This window comes from Sinocyclocheilus grahami, unplaced genomic scaffold (assembly GCF_001515645.1).
Source record: "Sinocyclocheilus grahami isolate Dianchi unplaced genomic scaffold, SAMN03320097.WGS_v1.1 scaffold1728.1, whole genome shotgun sequence".
In the NCBI taxonomy this organism is placed as follows: Eukaryota; Metazoa; Chordata; class Actinopteri; order Cypriniformes; family Cyprinidae; genus Sinocyclocheilus; species Sinocyclocheilus grahami.
In genome coordinates, this window is record NW_015506907.1 from 53,437 (window position 1) to 76,572 (window position 23,136).

General features: G+C 39.4%; 2 protein-coding genes across 2 annotated transcripts in view; one reads left to right on the plus strand and one right to left on the minus strand.

The window, feature by feature from the left end:
• Positions 1-5,635, plus strand: part of polr3h (polymerase (RNA) III (DNA directed) polypeptide H) — a 6,774-nt gene extending 1,139 nt beyond the window's left edge. Inside the window, exons 2-5 of the mRNA XM_016258696.1 lie at positions 1,924-2,020; positions 2,101-2,237; positions 3,709-3,876; positions 5,513-5,635. Coding sequence (XP_016114182.1) covers positions 1,924-2,020; positions 2,101-2,237; positions 3,709-3,876; positions 5,513-5,635 — 525 coding nt within the window. The remainder of the gene's footprint in view (positions 1-1,923; positions 2,021-2,100; positions 2,238-3,708; positions 3,877-5,512) is intronic.
• A 5,249-nt stretch (positions 5,636-10,884) lies between these two features.
• Positions 10,885-18,747, minus strand: LOC107572277 (phosphomannomutase 1). Its single transcript, XM_016258697.1, has 6 exons — positions 18,730-18,747; positions 17,083-17,174; positions 16,895-16,994; positions 16,584-16,659; positions 11,997-12,112; positions 10,885-11,918 (listed from the first exon to the last, which is right to left on the minus strand). The coding sequence occupies exons 1-6, from the start codon at positions 18,745-18,747 to the stop codon at positions 11,796-11,798; spliced, it is 525 nt and encodes a 174-aa protein (XP_016114183.1). The 3' UTR covers positions 10,885-11,795.
• Positions 18,748-23,136: the final 4,389 nt, after the last annotated feature.

Here is a 23,136-nt window from a genome sequence, read left to right on the forward strand (position 1 = left end):
GCATCATATGACCCCTTTAAAGCATGTTGCAAAACAAATGCTTCATGAATCTACATATGCATGTATGCACACACACATTATATTAATTATGTATACATGAATACCAGAATGCAATTTTCTAAATGTTCTTCTACTCACCAGGACTGCGTTTATTTGACCAAAACTATTGTCAAAAACAATAATATTAAGTATTATTATGGTATAAAGCATCCATCATAAGCTTAAGATTGGCGCATTATTTAAAGTATTTGAGAATTATAATTTAACTTATTATTATTATTATTACAAATTTCCTGCTAAATAACTCGTCTTAGCAAGTCCAGTGTTTTGACACATAATTAACATTGCATACCATATAAAAATCCACTTTATTAGACATAAAACGTTTTCTCACTCAATATTGTTTTTAATAATATAATAATTATTAAATTAATATAATTTTAAAAAGTTTATTCCCGTAAGCGTGTGGACAAAAAAACAAAAACAGCAAAAACATAATATCACAAATAAGTCAATCATTACATTCTGCTATAGTTTAACACCCCTTAACTGTCACCCCCCCCATTTTTTAAAATAGGCATGAAAGTGCACTATCCAAACTTAAATTGTTGTAATTTATGAACACTTTGGAATACAGACATCAGGATGGTCTCTTTTTAAAGAAGAAAATCAGCAGATTATTGCACAACAAATTTTTTCAAACAATTAAAGTATCAAAAAGTTATAGAAGTTAAAATATACTGTAAATAAAATGCACTATTAATTTTATTTGATATATAATAAATATTTTACATAACATATTTTACTCTAAAATTGGTATAAAATTAAAGCCTTATGTAATATAATTTTAAAAAGTTTATTCCCGTAAGCGTGTGGACAAAAAAAACAAAAACAGCAAAAACATAATATCACAAATAAGTCAATCATTACATTCTGCTATAGTTTAACACCCCTTAACTGTCACCCCCCCATTTTTTAAAATAGGCATGAAAGTGCACTATCCAAACTTAAATTGTTGTAATTTATGAACACTTTGGAATACAGACATCAGGATGGTCTCTTTTTAAAGAAGAAAATCAGCAGATTATTGCACAACAAATTTTTTCAAACAATTAAAGTATCAAAAAGTTATAGAAGTTAAAATATACTGTAAATAAAATGCACTATTAATTTTATTTGATATATAATAAATATTTTACATAACATATTTTACTCTAAAATTGGTATAAAATTAAAGCCTTATGTCTAAAGTTATGTTCCAAATTTGAAGTTGACATAAAAAACATTGAGGTTCCTGTGAGATTTTATTTAGGGCGTTATACCACAAACAGCCACCGGGCGCCATCCAAACTCCATAAAAAAATTTTTTATGCATTTTTCTGTCACATATGTCTAGATTTCTCTGTCAATATTAATTATATCTCAAAATATTCTGAGACCCAGACCTTTCCAATAATGTTTTTTGTCACAATTAAAAAAAGTTTTGATTGTAAAAGAGCGTAATGCATTTTGTAATATGACACTTGACACCGCCCACTAAGGGGGAGGAGACCTCCAAAAGATTTTAAAGTACCATTTCCATGGTAACGCAATGCCCGATTTCAAAATGGGTTTCACAGGATGAATCTTAAGCTTCTACACTTTCAAATGATATTTTAATAAATATTTGATAGAGAAAAAGGACAACAACAAAAAGAGCACCAAGCGTCCCACAGGTGGGACGGTGACAGTTAAGGGGTTAAATGTTGGTAAATGTATTAAAGGTCTAAACTTCATTAAAACGCTGTTTTTGTTTAACATTAAGAACATACTTTGAAGAAGACTTTTCCCTCAAGCACTCCGAGTTATTCTCAAAGACATGCAGGCTTTATAAACGCATCCGGCTGGAGCTGTACATGACTGCTGTGCTGAATCCGTCTGCAGGTGGTGTATAATGTGGGCTTGTGTGTCTGTCTGTATGACGTCACTAAACTGGAGGACTCCTACATCTTTCCTGGAGACGGAGCGTCTCATACTAAAGGTGCTCTGTTCCTCACGGCATTCATACAGCGACGCTCTCGGTCCAGCTAAACCTCATGCTCTCTCTCTCTCCTCCTGCAGTTCATTTTCGATACGTGGTTTTCCACCCGTTCCTGGATGAGATTCTGGTTGGGAAGATTAAAGGCTGCAGTGCTGAAGGTGTTCATGGTGAGAGATGCTTTTCTCTTCTCGTGTTCTTCAGTGGCGGGGGTTTTACGGTAAACTAAAACCATAAAAAATTGTCATTACTTGAAATAAAATAAATGTTAACTGAAGTAAAATGTATTTTAAAAATTCAGCTATTTGCCAACATTTCTCATTTTCATTTAGTTGAAGTAAAACCATAAACAAGGCTACAAATTAAAACCATAAAAAACGTTACAGAAAATAAATATTAATTATACACTTAAACATTTTATTTCAGCTAGTTGCGAAGACAACATTTCTTAAATTCATTTCGTTTCAGTTGAAATACTAAAATAATTAAGCTGAAGTACTAAAACAATAAAAAGGTTAAAATAGGCATTAACTGAAATAGAGAATATATATATATATATTTTATTTCAGCTGGTGGCCAAGGTAACATTTCTCATTTTCATTTTGTTTAACTTGATGTAGTGCTGGGCGGTATACCGGTTCATACCGAATTCCGGTGTTTATTTTAGTTATGATACGAATTTTTAAAATACTGCAATACCGGTGTATGTCGCTTAAACAACGTTCAGAACGCGACACTGTTTGAAAGGGGTCCCTTTTCACTGTTGCACTGTGGTGAGGGAACAGCTGTATGTGTTACTAAGCGTGAAAGTTCAGAAACTGAAGCTGTAGAACTAATAGAACATGATGACACAGAAGAACTCATCCACAATATCCACATTGACCTCCACAAATATCCAGCGCCCGCTGCCATCAGCTCCCGCATCTCACACACACCAGCGAGACTTTAGCACTAGATTTAGCAACTTTCAGACACTTTTAGCGGCTTTCTTCCATAGAATATTCATACTGACAAACCTAGCAATTTTGTTGGATAAACCTTAGCTATGGTTCAGTTGGAGGATTTCTCCAGTGCTGTCCCGCGAACGTGAGGTCTGACTTTCCCGGAGAAGTGTCGCCTCTCTCGGCGTCTCTGCAGTGAGCGGCAGAGAAGCACCGCAGCCGCCGACTCAATAAATGAGTATAAACAGCGTTTCCTAGCACCTGTCGCTTACTGATTGTTTGGAATTATAAATAAGAGCGTAGTTCGTCTGTTAATCACATGCACTTTTTTGTTTGTTGTTTTTTTTAGTTTGTTACTCAGACGCAGGCAGTGCGCTGCACGAGACAAAAGAGTAATCTAGCCAAAACAACCACATAGCCACTCTTTAGTGTAGATGCATGTTGATTTTATCAGTCACTATTTAGTGTGCTATTTTTTGACAATATTCCCTCATCATGACAGTAAAATAGGGCATTCTAAGTCAATATACTGCAGTATTTCCTCTCAATCAGTAGAAAATATGGAAGTGTCGCCTCTCTCGGCGTCTCTGCAGTGAGCGGCAGAGAAGCACCGCAGCCGCCGACTCAATAAATGAGTACAACACAGCGTTTCCTAGCACCTGTCGCTTACTGATTGTTTGGAATTATAAATATGAGCATAGTTCGTCTGTTAATATCACATGCACTTTTTTGTTTGTTGTTTTTTTTTAGTTTGTTACTCAGAGTAGCGACGAGGCGGAGCAGCTGTGGGTGTGGGAGTACGAGACGGATGAGGGCGCTCACGACCTCTTCATGGACCGGGGTGAGGAGATCCGCTTCCGGGTGGTGGACGAGGTCTTCATCGACACCTCACCCACCGGCCCCAGCACAGAGAAGGAAGCGATATATATTTACATACATAGTACTGTGCATTAGTAGACCATTAGTATTTTCACCAACAAAACAAATGGTTTCAATCTTTTGTTGATTTTTAACTTTTTTTTTTGGTGTTATGACAATTTTAACAAGTTTGTGTCATTTTGTGTTAAATCTGTTAAAAAAAATGCATACAGGTTGTTATTTTCAACACATCCTTTTTAAGAGTGTGGTGAAGATACTAATGGCCTAAGACTTTTGCACAGTAGTGTGTGTGTGTGTATATATATATATATACATGAAAACTTACTTTGCACGTGTAATTTCAGAAATATTGGTTTTAATTTATAAAATCTGTCTTTTTTTTTTAAATAACAGAATTGCTGTCGCCACATGATAACCCTTGTGCCAAGCATTTTAGTTTAAGGGTATTATAGAATCATACTTACATTAAACTATTAATTATAAATACATGCATTGTGAGCTGACAGCTGTTTACAGAATCTCAAAAGACACGGGACAGACTTGTTTGAATGGCTTCAGTGCATCATCGTAGGGATTCGGTGATACGTGAACAGACTCGTCGGTTCTATCTTATCTGTAGATAACCGTGCATATGATCTAATAACAGACATAAAATGATTAAATTGAGTGCTTGTTTATTTTAGGCGTGATATCCCATCCTGTCGCCCACCTTTTATTTATGTCCGGTCGTGTTACAAAACTTTGGCCAGATTTGCGCGCGCAATCCGTACAGAGACCATAACCTAGAAATGATAAATATACTTCGGACACCTGATGTGTACAGTTTGGTCTGATCTTGTTCAGAATGAATGCTATTTTCTTTGCTATTTTAATCCAAAATAGAGTTAATAATAAAAAAAAAAATATGACTAATATTTTATTTCGGTTTGTTTGTGGCTGGAAATATAAAGTAAACAATATAAATATAAGGCGCACTGCATTGTGGGATATCATATCTCCCATATGTTACTGCAGTGCACACAATAACATACTACAGAATATTACAAATAGCCTAGCAGATAGCACAGGTACGTCTGCAAGACATCTGTTAAAGATCTGCTGTGTACAAACATCTGATAGACGTCTTTAAGATGTCAGTTTTACATTCATTCTGAATCTTAAACATCTTAAAGACATCTTTTAAACGTCTATTTGACATCTGATAGGAAACGTCCTATAGACTATTGCACATTACAGAGACGTCTATTTACTAACATCTTACACAGTATTTTTTTAGAGTGTTTGCTCATCTGTTATACGTCCTCAGGACGTTTCCTATCAGACAGCAGATGCTTTCCAGATGAAGCGATCATACGTCTTGCAGATGAAGATGCAGACATCAAATAGACGTCTCCGTGATGTACGTGTGCTATCGGATAGTAGTAGGCCATCCTATTAATGTAATGTTAAATATACATTTGACGTACGATCGGTCAGCACAAGTGATGCACAGTTCAGTCTGATCTCAGAAGGCCTCTTTGAAGACAATGCAGGCTTTTGTGCATGAGGAACCAGGTCTTGAATGTAAACTCTCTTACACACAGAGAGAGAGAGAGAGTGGCTTTGTGCAGCACAGACTAAATGTCAGTGCAGAAGCTGTTTCACTACACGTCGCTCCATTGCAAATAAAAAACAGTTCAGAGAGCAAACTGACCCAAATCTTCTCATCGCACCCGGTGCCCGTGTCCATGGCGGAACCGGACCCGTCTCCGCGCTCGGCGCCGCTGTCGCTGTCATTCCCGTTCCTGCGGGACGGTAGGCCCGGGGAGTTACCGAGCCCTCTGCCCACCACCTCTGCTGCTGTCACGTTTACCGATTATCAGAAGATTTTCGCGGGCGAAACAGACTTCAACAGATTTCGCACCTGGTTCACTGTTGACAATAGACAATGGATTTTTTTGACCGCAAAATTTCTACGAAATTTCGCTAATGTGACTGCACCTTTACAGTTACAGTCATGCAGTTGATGCTTTCAGAAGTAAGTGTGATCCCTATAGCTGGGGATCGAACCCATGGCCTTGGTGTTGCAAGCGCCACACCCTTTGATTCCTAGCTAACAAATATATGTTCCAGAACCTTTTGCAAATGTTCCCATTAAGTTATGAATTTCGGAATGTTCGCAGAACATTTGAAACATCCAGTTTTTAAAGGTTTAAAAACTGTTTTCCTTGTTATGTCAATGTTCGATTAAATATTAAGGGCATGTTCAACTTTAGCATCTGAAACAAGTAGTAACGTTTGGAAAACACTCAAATGTTTCAAAAATTGTTTGATGAGTAATGTATAAATGATGTTTTTGTGCTAACGTTTTGATTATGTTATTAAAGCCCAGATAATTCTGAATAGACATTCTGTTAGAGTTACTGGAATAAGTTTGTTCGTAACTTTGAGACAACCGTGCCAGAACCTTAGCCAAAGTTCTAAGGACATTCCCCATTAGCTCGGTTTACAGGAACTAGCTATTTTGAAGAAAAAAATGATGAGGACGTTTAGATGTTTATTACAGCATAGCAGTGACAAAGTACATGTAGTAGGCTATACCTTGGGTTCAACGGAGTCGGAATGAACTCCGAACATCCTAAACTCAAACCTTTTACACACCTCCGTGAAGTTGGCACCCCATAAAAAAAAAAATCACCAAAACTATGGCATTCGTTTGTGCCGTTAAAAGAAACCCTGTAACTATGACCTTAAATATAACGAAAACAAAACTTTTTAGGAACAGTGACGTCACTCTCCTCCCCATGCAATCTAAATCGTTCCAAAACGGTGCCAATTGTAAGGCAGCACAAACACTAACTTGTAAAAAAAGCTATTTTTTTAAACTCTGCGGCAACGCTAAATGGGGTGGAGAGTGAGCGTTATATTTAAAGGGGGGATACAATGCTGTTTCATGCATTCAGAGTTGTTTACACTGTTAAAGAGTTGGATTCTCATGACATGGACAAAGTTTCAAAAAACAATTTGGACGTATGACAAGAGTATTTCTGTGCCAAAAATCTTACAAGTTTCGGAGAGTTTTTTTCGATCGTGGCTCTTCATGACGTAGACAAGGGTGGAACTCCTTATATGGGCATTTCTCCCGGAAGAATGCACCCGTGCGCACATCGACCAGAGAGCGAGAGCAAGAGCAAGAGCGTGCCCATCAACGCGCTTCATCTGGCGGGAGCGCTGCACAGGACTCACTCGGGAAGAATGTCTCCAAAGAAGTGTGTTTTTGGTTGTAAGGGAAAGATAACTTTGTTCAGCTTCCTAAAGAACCCAGCGTCATGTAAACAGTGGATACAGTTTGACTTCCGGGGCAGCAACGGAGTTTCACAAGTGTGTTTGTTGACGAACGTTTTATAAACAAGGCCCATTTCGACGCTGGATTTGCACATCGTTTGATACTGAAAGATGGAGCGGTCAAGCTATAAAAGATCCCGGTCATGATTCAGAACTGCAGACGGGAAGTGAAACGGCATCAAATGTCTGTGTTTTGTTGGCATTCGGCGCCCAAGTGCTCGTCACTCTTTAGCTCCGCCCACGGCACGCCTCCAGGAGCTCAGCTTTTTCCGGAGAGAATCGTAAAGCTGTATCTTTCTTTTATAAATATGATCAAACTAAAGACTTTTTGGAGATATGAAGGATGCATTACGACTCTATAGGTACTCAAGATTAACATGAGATTGGGTGAAACTGTGTGTGTTATGCCCCCTTTAAGAAGCGGTCATGGTTACCGGGTTTCTTTTAACGGCACACATCGAGAACAAACGAGTGATAGCGGTTTGGAGCGATTTGGGCAACATGGGGTGGAAAGTGACGTCACACTGTCAAAAAAATATTGTTTATTATCTCGAACACTAAACCAATAAAAACGTTCATTTTTTGCGGCACAAATGAATGGCATATGCTTATTTATTTTTATGGGGTGCCAACTTCACGGAGGTCTTTTACACATTTACAGTTTATTACACTCTAAAAAATGCTGGGTTGTTTCAACCCAACTTTGGGTCAAATATGGACTAACCCAACCGTTGGGTTAAATTTTTACATTACATTTTTAACCCAAAAGTTGGGTTAGTCCATATTTGACCCAAAGTTGCGTTGAAACAACCCAGCATTTTTTAGAGTGTACCCTTAATGTAAATGAAGTTGCTCCTGTCCTAACAGCTGTGCTCTGTATGTTAATGAAGTTCTGACACCTTATTGTCTGAGATGGTTTTCGGTGTCCCACACCCGCTCCCATTCTACAATTGGTCACCATATGCTCAGGATGTGATCATCCCAAATTATCTAGAAACAACATAACTGTTGGCTTTCCTCTTCTCTTTAATAATTAAGCCGTCCTTGGGAAATGAGCATCAAACATCTATCATGGAGTGGAATCTGGGTCGGTCTGCAGGACTGTTCGCGCAAACGCAGGTCCCGTCTTTAAGGGCATGTGTAAAAACTTCTCGCGGTCGCAGGGTCACGGCTACATCAGACCAGCTCACGGTGGAGAGGACATCTTCGTACACATCTCGGAGTGAGTCAGAGTTCACACACCTGCTCGGACTGAAGCATCAGATGCTTTACTGTCGTCACAATCAGGTCCACTTCACACCTCAAAACCAAGAGTAAAAATAGAAGAAAAAGTAGTAATGATAACAACAATAATAAAGTATAACAATAACCCTGTAAAAACTATTTGCAAACTTGTAGGAAAAAAATTATTGCAGTGTGTTCATGCAAGAAAAACTCTATTTCAGTCTTTCTACTTTAAAATTCCATGTTTAATTCAATGTGTTACTTGTGAAATTTTACTAGCAATTTCTGTGTGAAAATGGCTTCTTTGTATAAAAAATATAATACATTTACATTTATGCATTTAGCAGACGCTTTTATCCCAAGCGACTTACAGTGCATTCAGGCATTTTTTTTACCAGTATGTAATAAAAATAATTTAATAAAGTATGAAAATAATAAAAATGATAAATCAATGCGTTATTTGTTTGGTCACGTGATCTGTAGCATGTTCTTCAGTTTGTCTAATGATTTAATCAGATTTCTACGCTTCTGAGCCCTCGTTTGGTGTTTGTTTGTAAACGTCATGTTTATTTTTAGCACTTTTTAGAGCTCAGATCACTGTGGTCGACGTCATTTCCATGTGAACTTTGACGGACTAATAAAATTAATTTATGATTTACATATTTGTTTCTTACTGCAAAGCACATGGCATTATTAATCATACAGAAAGGTAGGCTAATAACACATGTGCATTCAAAAAAAAAATCTATACGTTAAACATTCATAAACAGATCAGACTCCATTGCAATATGAAAAAGTTGTATTTAAAACAAACAGACTTGTTCACAATTCATCACCAGGCATGTTAGCATTTGCATTTCACATGGATATATTTTTGAACCACGAAAATCCCATTACTGTTTCAGTTTTTCCTTTCTTCGGGAGTGTTAAAACTTTACTTTAAAGTGTAACAAATTAACAGAGTTTGTTTAATAGAATTAAAGTCACATAATTTCTTCAATCCAGCACCGTTTACATCATTAGTGTAAGTTTATGATATGATTCAATTCAAGTTAAAGTGCATTTATGCGATCAGACATGAAGCAACGATACATTTACATTCATAGCATACGCTCAAACACACGACGGATTCTGAATAAAGCAATAAGCCCCAAGAAGCCGCTTCACGTCATGCCTTAGCCATTATAAATTCACTGTAAACCATGGCTTCATAGGGGTTATTGCTTTTATAAAACGGTTATTCTATATACGTAGTAAGGTTTCACAAAATAAAACAAATAAAGTGTAATGATATAAATAAAAACAGTATTCTTCCACCAAACAATGTAGTTCCTCAGAAACAGTTGTGGTTCCAACAAAGTGGTTGCTGAATGTTTATAGAGTAATTTACAACCGCTTCGATCTTGGCTCAGCGAATCAGAATCAAGGACCGGAACTCTCCGTTTTATAATTAGAAACACTTGATGTCCGATTAAGAAACGGTCAACGTAAGAAAGGTCTTAATAAAAAAATCCCTGGAAATCAGTGGGATCAGCATCATGTTTTCAGGGATCAACGATGCTGGGTTCTCTCTGGAATGATAATATCACATCTAAACTGATTCGTAATCTTAACCACGCTAAAAGAGAGCGATGCGACACACCTAGATCAACTATTAATTAACTTTGCGTTAGATCAGATTTTGTCGTTTCGGTCCGTCATTCATTCATAATATGCAGATTTTTCATCATCTTGTAAAAATCTCAGTCAATCTGAGATCAGAGCCACATTCAACTACAATCACAAACATCTCAAATAAGATCACGAGACCATAAAACTTAAGCTTAACACTTAACGTGGAACAGACAGAACTGATCACTCGTTTCATCACGTTGCGATCGGTCAGAGACACAGTGGTTACGTTCACACTGCAGTTCCGATGTCTGATTGGGTTCATTAAAGCCACGTTCACACTACAGTATTTTAAGCCTGATTTGCAAGTTAACGAGCTCGCCGACAGGTCGGGCTGTGATTGGGGGGAAATCAGCGGGTGATCAGCGCTCGGCAATCTTTATGTGTGAACTACTGAACGATGCATCAAAGAGGCTCGCTGACAAATGAATATCTAGCATGCTAAATATCTGGAGCTGTCGGGCGACTCGTCTACATCCTGTGGTTTCACGACAAGCTACAGCCGATGAAAAACAGCAGCATAACATGGCTTAAGGGTTTAACATGGCTTAAAGTCATTGAGTGAATTATTCAGGAGTTTGGTTGTCACTTGTGTAAAGTCAGTGACAGCAGCATTTGTATAGAATCTGAAACTCTTAACTGTTTTGGACACCGAAGGCTCGTCTGAGGTGCTAGAAAACCACAGGAACAGGTGCGTATCTCACAAAACAGGGCTGCAACCATTGCAGACATCCGATTAATGATCAGATATGGCCAAATTTGTCTCTGATATTCTGCTGCTCCGCTGCACTCTATTGCTCTGTTTATTGTTAGGATGAGAAAAGTGTTTATTTTTTGTGCTTTGCGTATAAAGGCACTCATCAATGTCAAATGATTGAGATGGCCAATCAGATCAAAGGAGCCGGGGTTTACCGTTCAAAGAAGCCGAGCTGATCAGTTTTAATGGCTGAAAAATGTGACGTAAGATGTAGGCTACAGCTAAACATTAATATCCATCAACCGCTGTAGGACAGAAATGCTAATCGACCGACAGTAATACGCACGTATGCAAACTACTCAACGTTTTGTCAGATTTCATAGTCTTGAAGAAATCATGCGTTCGAGTAATGTATTTTGTAATAGCTCATATGACCAAATATGAGAATATGTGAATATTTTAAAATAAAACAGTTTAAATGCATAATGCAAATGCATTATTTTACAATAAATTGTAAATACTAATTTTCATTATTCCCTTAAATCGTTTAATTCCTTTAAATAAATAAAGCACGATTACGTGATGGAGCACACGAGGTAAACAGCAAAGCAAACGCCTCTTACTAATTACTGATTGCTAATGTTACTTTGGTTAAAAAGATGAGTTAAAACAGCTAGTTTACAGCGTTGAGGTGTCAAACAGTGCACTGTCAATCATCATAATTTCTGGATTGAGTCCTGTATTCACTGTATTTTAAAAGCAGTTGTCACTCCGGAAATGTTGCAGTGTGAACGTAGCCACAGTAAAACGCTTTTTATTATGAAACGAGGCGAAATCTTTCGATTTAAAATTAATATTTGAACATTAAAAAACTAAGAGCACACACTGATGAGGCCCTGTCAGTGATATTTACAGGCAGTCCCTTCAGTCTGCAGATCAGCAGTGGATTGGTTTGATCTGCATGTGTGATGGCTCTCAGGCTTTGCCCACAGTGACCAGCAGTGGGCGCAGGAGCGCTGCACACAGGCAGTCGCAGCCGCTTTCACGCCTCATTGGGTGGAGCGTTAACGAACATCTCCCTGCAGAGCCTCGCTGTGTCTTCAGGGGAGCAGACGGTGAAACTGATGGTACGAGGGTCCTCGAAGATCTCGTAGTCATTTCCACCCTGATCCGTGAGCAAATATTACAAATAAATAAACATAAACACACATTAATACAGATACACAGCCATTCAATTACGCACCAACGAAGTTTCATTGCCGAAAAAGTAGATGGCGTCCAATCCTTCCTGTTCCAGGACGTCCAGACAGAGGCGTTTGTCCCAGCCCTCCGGGAAGATGTCGAAACTGATCAAACCCCCTGCAGACAATGACAAAACCCACAATTAAGAGACAATTTAAGAAAAGATTAATTTAACATTGGTGTAACCTTGAGCATCAACTTTGCATTCATTTAACATATGAGTATCAGTTTATCTACAATGCCAGAAGCGTTTTTCCAGATAATGTTCAGTAAAGTTTTTAGCCGTTTGCAAACTTCTACCAGTTTTATCCTGTAAATTAGATGCCCTCATACCAAACCCTGCCTTCCTAACACGTGCCAGCCGATCTGATGCCAGCAAACCTGAGCATGTAAGTGAATGACAGGTACACAGTGGTTTTGATTGATTAATCAAATGCAGACTGCTTCTCTGACTCAGTTGCATTGTTTACAAAGGATTAACCCTGTAAATAATAGTCCAAAAAATTTTTTTTTTAAATGGAACTATTTTTGAACCTTTAGAAAAAATCTATAATAAAGAAAGTTTGCATATGCGTTTTTGTTGAGTATCATTTGCTCCATCAGGCTTTTATGGCTCATATAGTATGACACAGAGGCGGACTTACCCATTAGGCAAAGGTAGGCGACCGCCTTGGGCCCCCAAAAGCCATGGGCCCCCTAAAATGCTTTTCATCTACGAGATGCGCATTAAGCGCGGACACGCGAACGGTTGCTTTTTACGGTGTTTATCACCACGACAACCGTCTGCGTGTCCGAGTTGAACACACTTCTCGTGTACTTGAGCACCAGTGCATTATATGTTTATTGTTTTAAATGCTGCTAAAATGACGTATACGCAACCAACCGGTTGATATAATCCTTAGGTGTGTAAATGTATAATTTCCTTTTCATAATTTTTTTCATTTTCATTTAAATTTGTAGTTAAAATAACTAAAATAAGTGTATTTTAAAGTTTAGAATTAGACAGCAGAGAATCAATGTGCATTTTCAATAATCACGTCTGCAGTTTTTGTTCAGACCAATGTGAAAATCCACCCACATAACCCCGTTTTAAATTAATATCATAATTTATACTTCCGACTCATCTCTTTTCTTAACAAAAAGTTTAAAGGCTCAATTGTGAAGTTTGTCATTTTATAATTTATTTTGTTTTTGTGAAAACTGTAGGTTAGTTGCTATTTCGTGGTCTACAGCATGAAAGAAAGCCATTATAACATGTACATGAAAAATTTAGAAACATTGGACACAACTGTGGGGCACCATTGTGCAGCAGCAAGCATCACAACAAAAAAGGAACCTCAAGGCTAAATTTGTAAATGTGTGCAAATACATAGGGCCCCATTCATATATTTTGCCTGGGGCCCCCAAATCACTAAATACGCCCCTGGTCTGACACAGTGAAAATATGTGGGGGAAAATACCTCAATTTTATTCAGAGGCCCAAACTGAGGACAAATATGTAATTTGATGCAGATGCTAATATTTAATTCAACAAAAAGTATGAAATTCAAATGCTTGTAATGTAAATTTTTTATTATTTTTTTAATCTGGTGCTGGCCCACCTGAAAGACATTACTGGACCCTTGCTGGATCCTCTTCAGTTTTCCTACAGAGCAAACAGGTCTGTGGACGATGCACTCAACATGGGACTGCATTACGTTCTGCAACATCTAGACAGACCAGGGACTTATGTGAGGATCCTGTTCGTGGACTTCAGCTTGGCCTTTAACACCATCATCCCAAACCTCCTCCTGCCCAAACTAACTCAGCTCTCCGTGCCCACCTCCGTCTGTCAGTGGATCAACAGCTTCCTGACAGACAGGCAGCAGCTAGTGAGGCTGGGAAAATACACATCCAGCACCCGTATAATCAGCACTGGAGCTCCTCAGGGCTGCGTCCTCTCCCCACTGCTCTTCTCCCTGTACACAAACGACTGCACCTCTAAAGAACCCTCTGTCAAGCTCCTGAAGTTTGGAGACGACACCACACTCATCGGCCTCATTCAGGAAGGTGACGAGTCTGCCTACAGACAGGAGGTTAAAGAGCTGGCTGTCTGGTGCAGTCTCAACAACCTGGAGCTCAACCCGCTCAAAACTGTGGAGATGACCGTGGACTTCAGGAGAAGCCCCCCTGCTCTCCCCCCACTCACCATCATGGACAGCACTGTGACTGCAGTGGAGTCATTCAGGTTCCTGGGCACCACAATCTCTCAGGACCTGAAGTGGGACACTCACATAGACTCCATTGTTAAAAAGGCCCAGCAGAGGTTGTACTTTCTCCGCCAGCTGAGGAAGTTCAACCTGCCACAGGAGCTGCTGAAACAGTTCTACTCCGCCATTATTGAATCTGTCCTCTGCACTTCAATAACTGTCTGGTTCAGCTCAGCTACCAAATCTGACCTCAGAAGACTACAGAGGGTAGTCCGGACTGCTGAGCGAATCATTGGTACAACCCGACCTTCTCTTCAAGAACTCGACTCATCAAGAGTGAGCAAAAGGGCTGGAAAAATCACACTGGACCCCACACATCCAGCACACTCCCTCTTTGAACTGTTGCCATCTGGTCGACGCTACAGAGCACTGAGCACCAGAACGGCCAGACACAGGAACAGTTTCTTCCCTCAGGCAATCCATCTCATGAACACTTGACAATAACTGTGGAACACACACTAAATTAAAAAAAAAAAGATAACTGAAAGCAAAGCTGCTTCAGTCCAGTAAGTGTTCATCTTGAAATATCACTAACAATATCAAAGTTATTACTTTATAAAAAATCACTAAAGATTTCACACAAAAAAAAACATGAAGCATGAGCTGAAGGTGGACATTTGTGCAGGTACTAAAAGAGCTTTTACTTGCTAAGGGTCTGAACTATCAATCAGATGACAGAAGGCATGCAGTAGATTGTGTGCAACAGGTTTTTCAGCAAAGTTTAAGACCTTAGAAATAAGCGTGTCACATATGATATAGTAGGTTTTATAGGGTTAATCTGTCTTTTTATGTGTTCCTCCAAAATAAACCCTTCCAGCGGCATTAAAGGGGTCATATGATGTTGCTAAAAAGAACATTATGTTGTGTATTTGGTGTAATGCAATTTGTTTATGTGGTTTAAGGTATTATTTTCCACATACTGTACATTATTGTTTCTCCTCTATGCCCCGCCTTTCTGAAACGCATCGATTTTTACAAAGCTCATCGTTCTGAAAAGCGAGGTGTGCTCTGATTGGCCAGCTATCCAGTGCGTTGTGATTGGCCGAATGCATCAAGCGTGTGACGGAAATGTTACGACTGATTATAATGACTTATACTTTGTTTTTACGTGTTGCATTGCGTATCGCGCAAAACATAAAACCATGTCTGCATTTGTGATCGGAGAAACGACAAACAACAAGCGCTACTCACGTTTGAATCATCAGTGGCAAATTCTTTAAATATAAAAAATGTACTTACAGGCTGTGAGTCAGAAGCGCCAGACTGTCCTTGCAAAGTTGGAACTGCCCCACTTTATAGAACAGCCTTTGAGCACAGACCCATTGTAGGCTACTCTGCAGGTTCAGGAAACAGTCCTCCATAAAATGCGTCACACAACGTGACACATGGCGGGCTAGAGTGAGCGGAGGCCGGCGGCCTTGAGAACGGCGCGGCCGGCGGATTCGATGAAGGAGCGGCCGGGGGGCTTGCAGCAACCACATGTGACGACCCTGGGCCGTAGACATGTGGGGGCGTGTTAGAACAAGGAGTTTTAGGTAGGCATGGCTGACTCTTAACTTTTATAAAGAATATCTCTTTGGATTTGAGACTTTAGTCTTTACAACTTTACAGATCTTCTTTATGCACCAAGAGCTTGTAACACTCCAAAAAGAAAGGAAAATTTGAAATCACATAATATGACCCCTTTAAAGTAGCAGTGAAACTGCAACCTATTACAGAGAGCATTTACAAGCCCTGAGGCTCATTCTCACAGTAATGACCCTTTTAGTGTGTGAGAGACGGTCTGTCTTCAGAGATGTGAACCGCATGACTGTTTGTCCTCAGAGTGATTGAGAAACTCTGTAGGACAGAAATCAGCCATTTAAAATAAATTATCTTCACACGCACAGACGTTCATTAGTGTCCCTCCACTGACTGCATCGACATTCTAGCACTGACTCAATGGTTGCTAAAGAAACAGCCAATCAGACTGCTTGATCATCTCACACCCCCAAAAAAAGAAAAAACAATGCCAGTGTGTGTGAAACTGAGCTGAACTTTAGAGGCAAAACTGCTAGAAATTGACTCCAGACGTCAAAGCTAATGCACCTCTTTTTGTGTGTGTGTGTGTGTGTGTCCATATGCGGGAAAGGCAAACAGGTTGTTGAGTAAGCACTCGTTTTCTCTCACGGGTTATTGGTCTGTCAACACACACACGAGCGCATCCGTTCGCTTATCACTTTTAACACAGATAACGTGCGTGTGTGTTTTATGTGCAGTGCAGGTACAAACAGCTCTGTTTCAGCATGCATCTTTTGCTTCGGATCATCAGAGAGCTGGCGATGTCATTTCCTGCTCACCTCTGGTGAACTGCAGACCTTTTCCTGCAAACTCCTCCTGCAGAGCCGCCACAAACTTCTCTCGTATCTTCTCTCTCTGCGGGACGGGAGAGTTTGGATTATTTTAAATATGCGCTTAGGTTCATTAGGGTTTTAAATCAAAACTGTCGATTTGTATGGACCGGTTCACACCAGAAACACAAATCGTCCAATGACAACTGTCCGACTTGTTTTACTCTGGGTGTAAAAAGACCTGAGGATTTCATGTGAACAAATCCTCAACCTTAGGCCAATTCTGGAAAACTAACACAGTTCTTGTAAACGGAGAATACCTTGTCGATCTCAGAGAACTCGATTCGCTCTTCGAGCGTGCAGCTGCGTCCGATGGGCGAGATGTTGATCATGCCATTACGAAACTCAATGAACGTCCCTCTGAGGGAGAGAGATTTGGTTTAAATGATTACATTTGGTAATGACATTACAGGTGATCACACATCTCTGGAGTGTGTGTAATTGTTACCGTTTCTTGGGTAGTTTGATGAGCCCCATGTAGCTGAGACAGAAGTTGATGAGGTCCTGCAGTAACTCCTCCCCCAGATGATTCTGAATGGCCTGAGAAACAGATTGAAAAATTAAATAAGACAATTTAGAGAATTCAAGACCAATTTTGTATCAACACAGAGACAAAAAAATAAAAATAAAGACGACATTTTAAAGAGTTTCACTTAAAGTTCTACAAAGAATTCCAATTTGGACTTCTATGAACTTCTAAAGAACTTCTGTGATATTTGAAATATTTAGGACATTTTTAAAGAGGTCATATGATGCTATTTTAAAGATCATTATTTTGTGTATTTGGTGTAACAGAATATGTTGACATGCTTTAATGTTCTAAAAACACATTATTTTTCAAATACTGTACATTATTGTAGGTCCTCTATGCCCCGCCTCTCTCAAACACGTCGTTTTCAACAAAGCCCCTCCTTTGACAAGCGCAATCGGCTGTGATTGGCCAGCTGACCCAGTGCATTGTGATTGGCCAAACACCACAAGCACGCGTCGGAAATGTAACGCCCCTTACTATAATCGCCAGCTTCAGCTTTCAAAGTAAATATCAAGACATTAAAGTTAATAATGTCGTTAGTTTTACCATCAGTTCAAGTCCGAAAGGGCTAATCAGAGCTGCACAATTATAATGACAATGTCAATCATCAAATGCTGATGACACTATAAACTGATCTAGATAAATGATAAGATCTAGAGAAAAGTCAAACAGAGAGTCGAGACTGAAATTAACACCCACAGGTGAGACAAAACCACACATAAAAAATACACAAAAATATCAACTTGTCTTCTAGACAGCAATCAAGTTAACATTGTACAGTCATGCATTTGGCAGATGCTTTTATCCAAAGCGACTTACATTGTATTTAAGGAATAGATTTTATCATGCATTCAATGGGAATCAAACCCATGATCTCTGTGTTTTTGTCTCCATATTGTTAGATCATGCCTCCATGCCAGAAATATCAAATCCAGCCCCAGATGCCAGATTCTGTCAGAAAATATCTGTTTTATCTGATGACAGAACAGCTAGTCAGCAAAGATGTCTAATATCCTGGTACTCAAAATTGTATTAACAGTCTTCTATCAGCCAAGAAGCCAGAGAAGAGCAGAAGCAGGAGACAAAGTGATGATGATAAAAACAAAAGCAGAGTTTATTGAATAATCTTAGTTGCGTATGTTTCAATGCTCAGACTATCATAAGAATAAACAACAATGGGAAAATAATAATGTAATATAAATGACTAATCAATGAATGAATAAATGGAATGAGTGTATAAATGGATCAAATGGTTATTACAAATGATTATATGATCAAATGGAATAATAAAGAAATAAATGAATGAATTAATAAATGAAACAACACATATGTATGTTGCTCCCTTGAAGCAACACACACACACACACACACACTACACAAGTTGCTACAAAGAATCCTTAGATCCTTCAATACTCTACTCCAAATGCTTCTCTGATGTTCCTCCCAAGAAAAAAAGAAAAAGGTAATCTCACAAGCATCTCCTCTGAAGTTTCATAAGCAATCTCAAGAATGTCTCAAACTGTGCTCGTCGAAAGTCTCAATAAGAAATCAAACATTTCTCACTAAACTCTCCTTTCTCATCATTCGCATTAATCTGAGACCAGGCTTATAGTTTAGAGAAGCATAACTGGGAACTAAGCCTTCTGAGATTAATTGTGAGCAATAATTTGTTCAACCATGGTAGTGACGTCAACTGGTATTGATTTAATAACTTTTTCTCCATTCCAGTGGTCACAGATGAATTTCACAAAGGAATTATGGGATATCAGCTGTTGTGTTGATGTCTGAGTTGACTCAGTGATCCAGTCAAACCAGCTCCTCCACATTCTACATCTGACGCAATATCCAAAACCCATTAAACACATGTTTGGATAATGATCCTAAAGACTCGTGACTGTCTTTAGGGTGGATCATGAAGAAATGTATGATTCTCACCTTCATCTCCTTCTCCGAGCTGTTCTGCGATTTTGGAATAATCTGAACCACCCACCACGCCGATCTTCACCTTCTTTCTCAAGGCCTGGAAAAAATCGTCCAGCTCAGGGTCGATCTTCTGCAGACACACGCACAGAGTTACATCACTGCAGGGTTTCTGCTGTGGCCTCAGTGCCCCTGAAAACTGATTTACGACTCCATTAAACAGTGGCATGCAGCTTTCAGAGTATTTTTGATCAGGGAACACACTTTGGGTAGACTAAATAGTCCAAATACGTTGACTAGTCTTGTAAACCATCTTGTCTGCAGCCCTGTGTGGTATACTTTACATTTATGTTTTCAGCAGACGTTTAAGTGCACGTTAGTCAGATTAATGGCAGTGTTGTTTACTGACTGGATGCGTAACGAAATGCTCTTGTTTTTCTGTCAGAGCTGCAGACTGTCATAAACTCACGCTAGCACTGTACAGTAAGTCATATCGTCTGTGATTCATAACAGCGTGCTAGGAGGGGAATATGAATAGACATTTTAATAAACGTATAAGAAAACTCCCAGGTGTTTAATGAGGGAGTTTAGCCACACTATTACGTCATAAAGTGGCACATTCCAAAAGGAGCGTAACGAAATGCTCTTGTTTTTCTGTCAGAGCTGCAGACTGTCATAAACTCACGCTAGCACTGTACAGTAAGTCATATCGTCTGTGATTCATAACAGCGTGCTAGGAGGGGAATATGAATAGACATTTTAATAAACGTATAAGAAAACTCCCAGGTGTTCAATGAGGGAGTTTAAGAGCATCACGAAGGTGTGGCCGATGAACAATTAAAGGGGTCATGAACTGCATTTATTATTATTATTATTATTAATTTATAATGTTCTCTGAGGTTCACTTATGTTAGTGTGATTTTATATATATATAAAAAATAAAAAAGACAGAATTAAATTTGTGACATGACGAAACAGTGCTCGCATCCGATCTAGATATGTTAGGATCACAAGAAAGGCAATTCAAATACTATTTTTCATATCTTACACTACACAGTGTCTTGTAATGTTGTAATGTCATCTGTATGGTTCTGTTGAAGTAATCCTAGTATTTCCTCTCCTCTACTACAAGCATGTATCAGTGGGCGGAGCTAAAGAGGCAGTGGTGTAGAGAGAAGGGTATAACTGCATCCTGGAGATCTCCAAATGGGGGCGGGAACTCCAAAACGGGGTGGGAGCTCCAAAATAGGGCGTGGCTTCCTCCCATTGACAGACAGGCACATGACACGCATGCGCACTTTTTCCCCCAATCTACTTCAGTGCAAACTCCGCCCCACAGCTGATTCTAAAGAGTTTATTGGTTGTGTCAATTTCCTATACTATGCTAACCCCTAAACCTACCCCACACTTGACCCTAACCTTAACCAGTGAAATTGACTGCACGGCGGGATTGGCGCTGAATATCATGGTAAAGAAAGATGCAGTTCAGGAGATAAACAGTTAATAAGATTATGCGATATGAGATCGTTCCGTAACTCCCCAACCGGACAATAGCACCTTTTTAGGTACACCCAGCCACACACCTGCGAATTTCGAGCCCCGGGACGCCCCCGTTGCTTAGAACAAAGCGATAGAGTGAAATCTTCCCCCTGCGCTAGGACGGCTCGCGGGATAGCTTGTGGGTGATTCCCGTTTATTAAGCATGTTTAATTTATAATGTTTTATTTTGAAATGTAAGTCAATAACAATTGGCCGAAGCCAGAGCCAATGGTGAAAGTCTTTGCGCGAAGAGACCCCACCCCATTTTGGAGGTTCTGCCCACTTTTGGAGATCTCCGGTCTGCAGTTATACCTACTTGGGTGTAGAAGCAGGCGCAGAGCTTTCCTGCGGAGGCGGGGCTTAGCCACACTATTACGTCATAAAGTGGCACATTCCAAAATGAGTCCTTTTCTGAGCTTGGCTTTTTAAACTAACGAGAAAGTTTTGAAACTTACATGATGTTTTACATTGACCTGTTGCATGTCAAAGGTCCCTTTTAATCAGTGAAGCTTTCACACCAAAACACAAGGCTACACTGATAGTACAAAGGTCGTTCACAAGAACACCAAAGACGTTCCGTTTACTCTTAGCGCACGCATGTTGTGTGGAAATAATCTCAGCATGCTCGTTAAAGTGGGAAGGTTTTCTGATTGGCTAGTGTTATCATCAAAGCGGTAAAAGTGATTACATCAACACCGTTCCTATGCGTTTCCTTGATTCTCTTGAAGTTAAATCGGGTTTGAAACATTCTCGCTATCGCGTCTGGGTGTGAACGGGCTATTAACGTTGTAAAACAGCATTTCTGTGTCTTGACGTTCTGCATGAGCTGTAAATGTTATTTTTACTTTTCAATAACGTTCACATAAGTTAAAGCGGAGGACAGGACTGATGATGCAACATCTGAGGACACAGATACCAACTCATCTGAACATAAATAAACACTTCCATGATTTCAGTAAGTGCTCATGCAACAGAACGAACCGAATTGGGACACGTTCCTTCAACAAACTGTCCAAGAAACAGAATGCTGGTATGTTCACCGTGCAATAGTCGCGTGTTGGTAATGTTTAGGAACTAACCATGAACTGACATTACAAGAGCGATGCATGGGAACTATTGTCTGATGCATACGTGCAGAACGAGTGCATACTGTACAAACACACAAAAGCATACTCATTCACCAGTAATGCACACTCACGAGACATACTTCACCTACACACAGATCAGCGCTGCAAATAGAAACATATAATGTTCTCATAAGAGCATAGAGGACGCACGTTTTAGAGCCCTTATGCATAATGTTATCTCATAACTATCATGTTGATAAAAACAATCTTACCTCTCTCGGGGGTGTCAGCGTTCCGTCCACATCAAACAAGCACAAAACATTGCGACCTCCGGCTAAAAGAGACTTCATATTCACTTCTTCTAGTCCAGCAATTGAAGTAGACATTTAAATGTTTAAAATAAGACCATTAAATATATACAAATCAGACTCTAAATGACTCGAGATGAGTTCATGCATAAGAATAATAAAGAGACACAGTCTCTCGTCTTTCATGAAACCGAAAGAAAAAGAAGTCAATACTGATGAGCATTATTGAGCAAGATTACAGTGTATACTGCAGGCTACATGATCACTGCTGAGTGAGTGTGAGTGAATCTGCGGCACTGGGGAGGGGGTCCGCCCCAGCCAATCAACTGCGCGGAGTCTGGTCACGTGCGCAAAGGGGGCGTTACCGCGCGGTGAGATGAGTACATGGGATTCGGAAGCGTCACGTAGCAAGCATAGAAAGATAGCTCACCTACTTCATTACATCTGATCATAACAGCAGCAGCAGAGGAAGCATTACAGAGCATCAAGAAAATCAATAAGAACACAAATGATCTGTAATTTGCATTTAGACATTTATCCAAAGCGACATACAAATAAGGACAATGGAAGCAATCAAAATCAACAAGAGAGCAATGCAAGTGCTATCAATTACATAATAAATAAAAAAAGAAAACAATAGAAAAAGAATAGAGCAAGCTAGTGTTAGGCCTTTTTTGCTTTTGTAAATCGTATAATAAGTGAAACGAAAACAGAATACAAAAAGATTAGAGAAGCTAGTGTTTTTTTTTAAATTGTTTTATAAAACAAGCAGTTAGTAGGCTAAATGAATAGAGTGCAAGTCTAAAAGTGGATTTTTAAAAAAAGAATAGAATTAGAATAGGGAGTGCTAGAGTTAAGAGGGTCAAATAAAGATGGAAGAGATGTGTTTTAGCCGATTCTTGAAGATGGCTAAGGAGCTGCTCGGATTGAAGGAAGGGTAACGGCATTAAAGCTGAGAACTCGGAAAGTACATATCTGACGAAGGGGGCGTTACCGCGCGGTGAGATGAGTACATGGGATTCGGAAGCGTCACGTAGCAAGCATAGAAAGATAGCTCACCTACTTCATTACATCTGATCATAACAGCAGCAGCAGAGGAAGCATTACAGAGCATCAAGAAAATCAATAAGAACACA

What these genes read in the sequence shown, in the direction of transcription:
- LOC107572277 (XM_016258697.1), bottom strand. An exon ending in AGGTCTGCAGTTCACCAGAG is followed by an intron (nt 12,113 to 16,583) that starts GTGAGCAGGAAA and finishes CATTGTCTGCAG; the next exon opens with GGGGTTTGATCAGTTTCGAC. An exon ending in TCGGCAATGAAACTTCGTTG is followed by an intron (nt 11,919 to 11,996) that starts GTGCGTAATTGA and finishes CTCACGGATCAG; the next exon opens with GGTGGAAATGACTACGAGAT.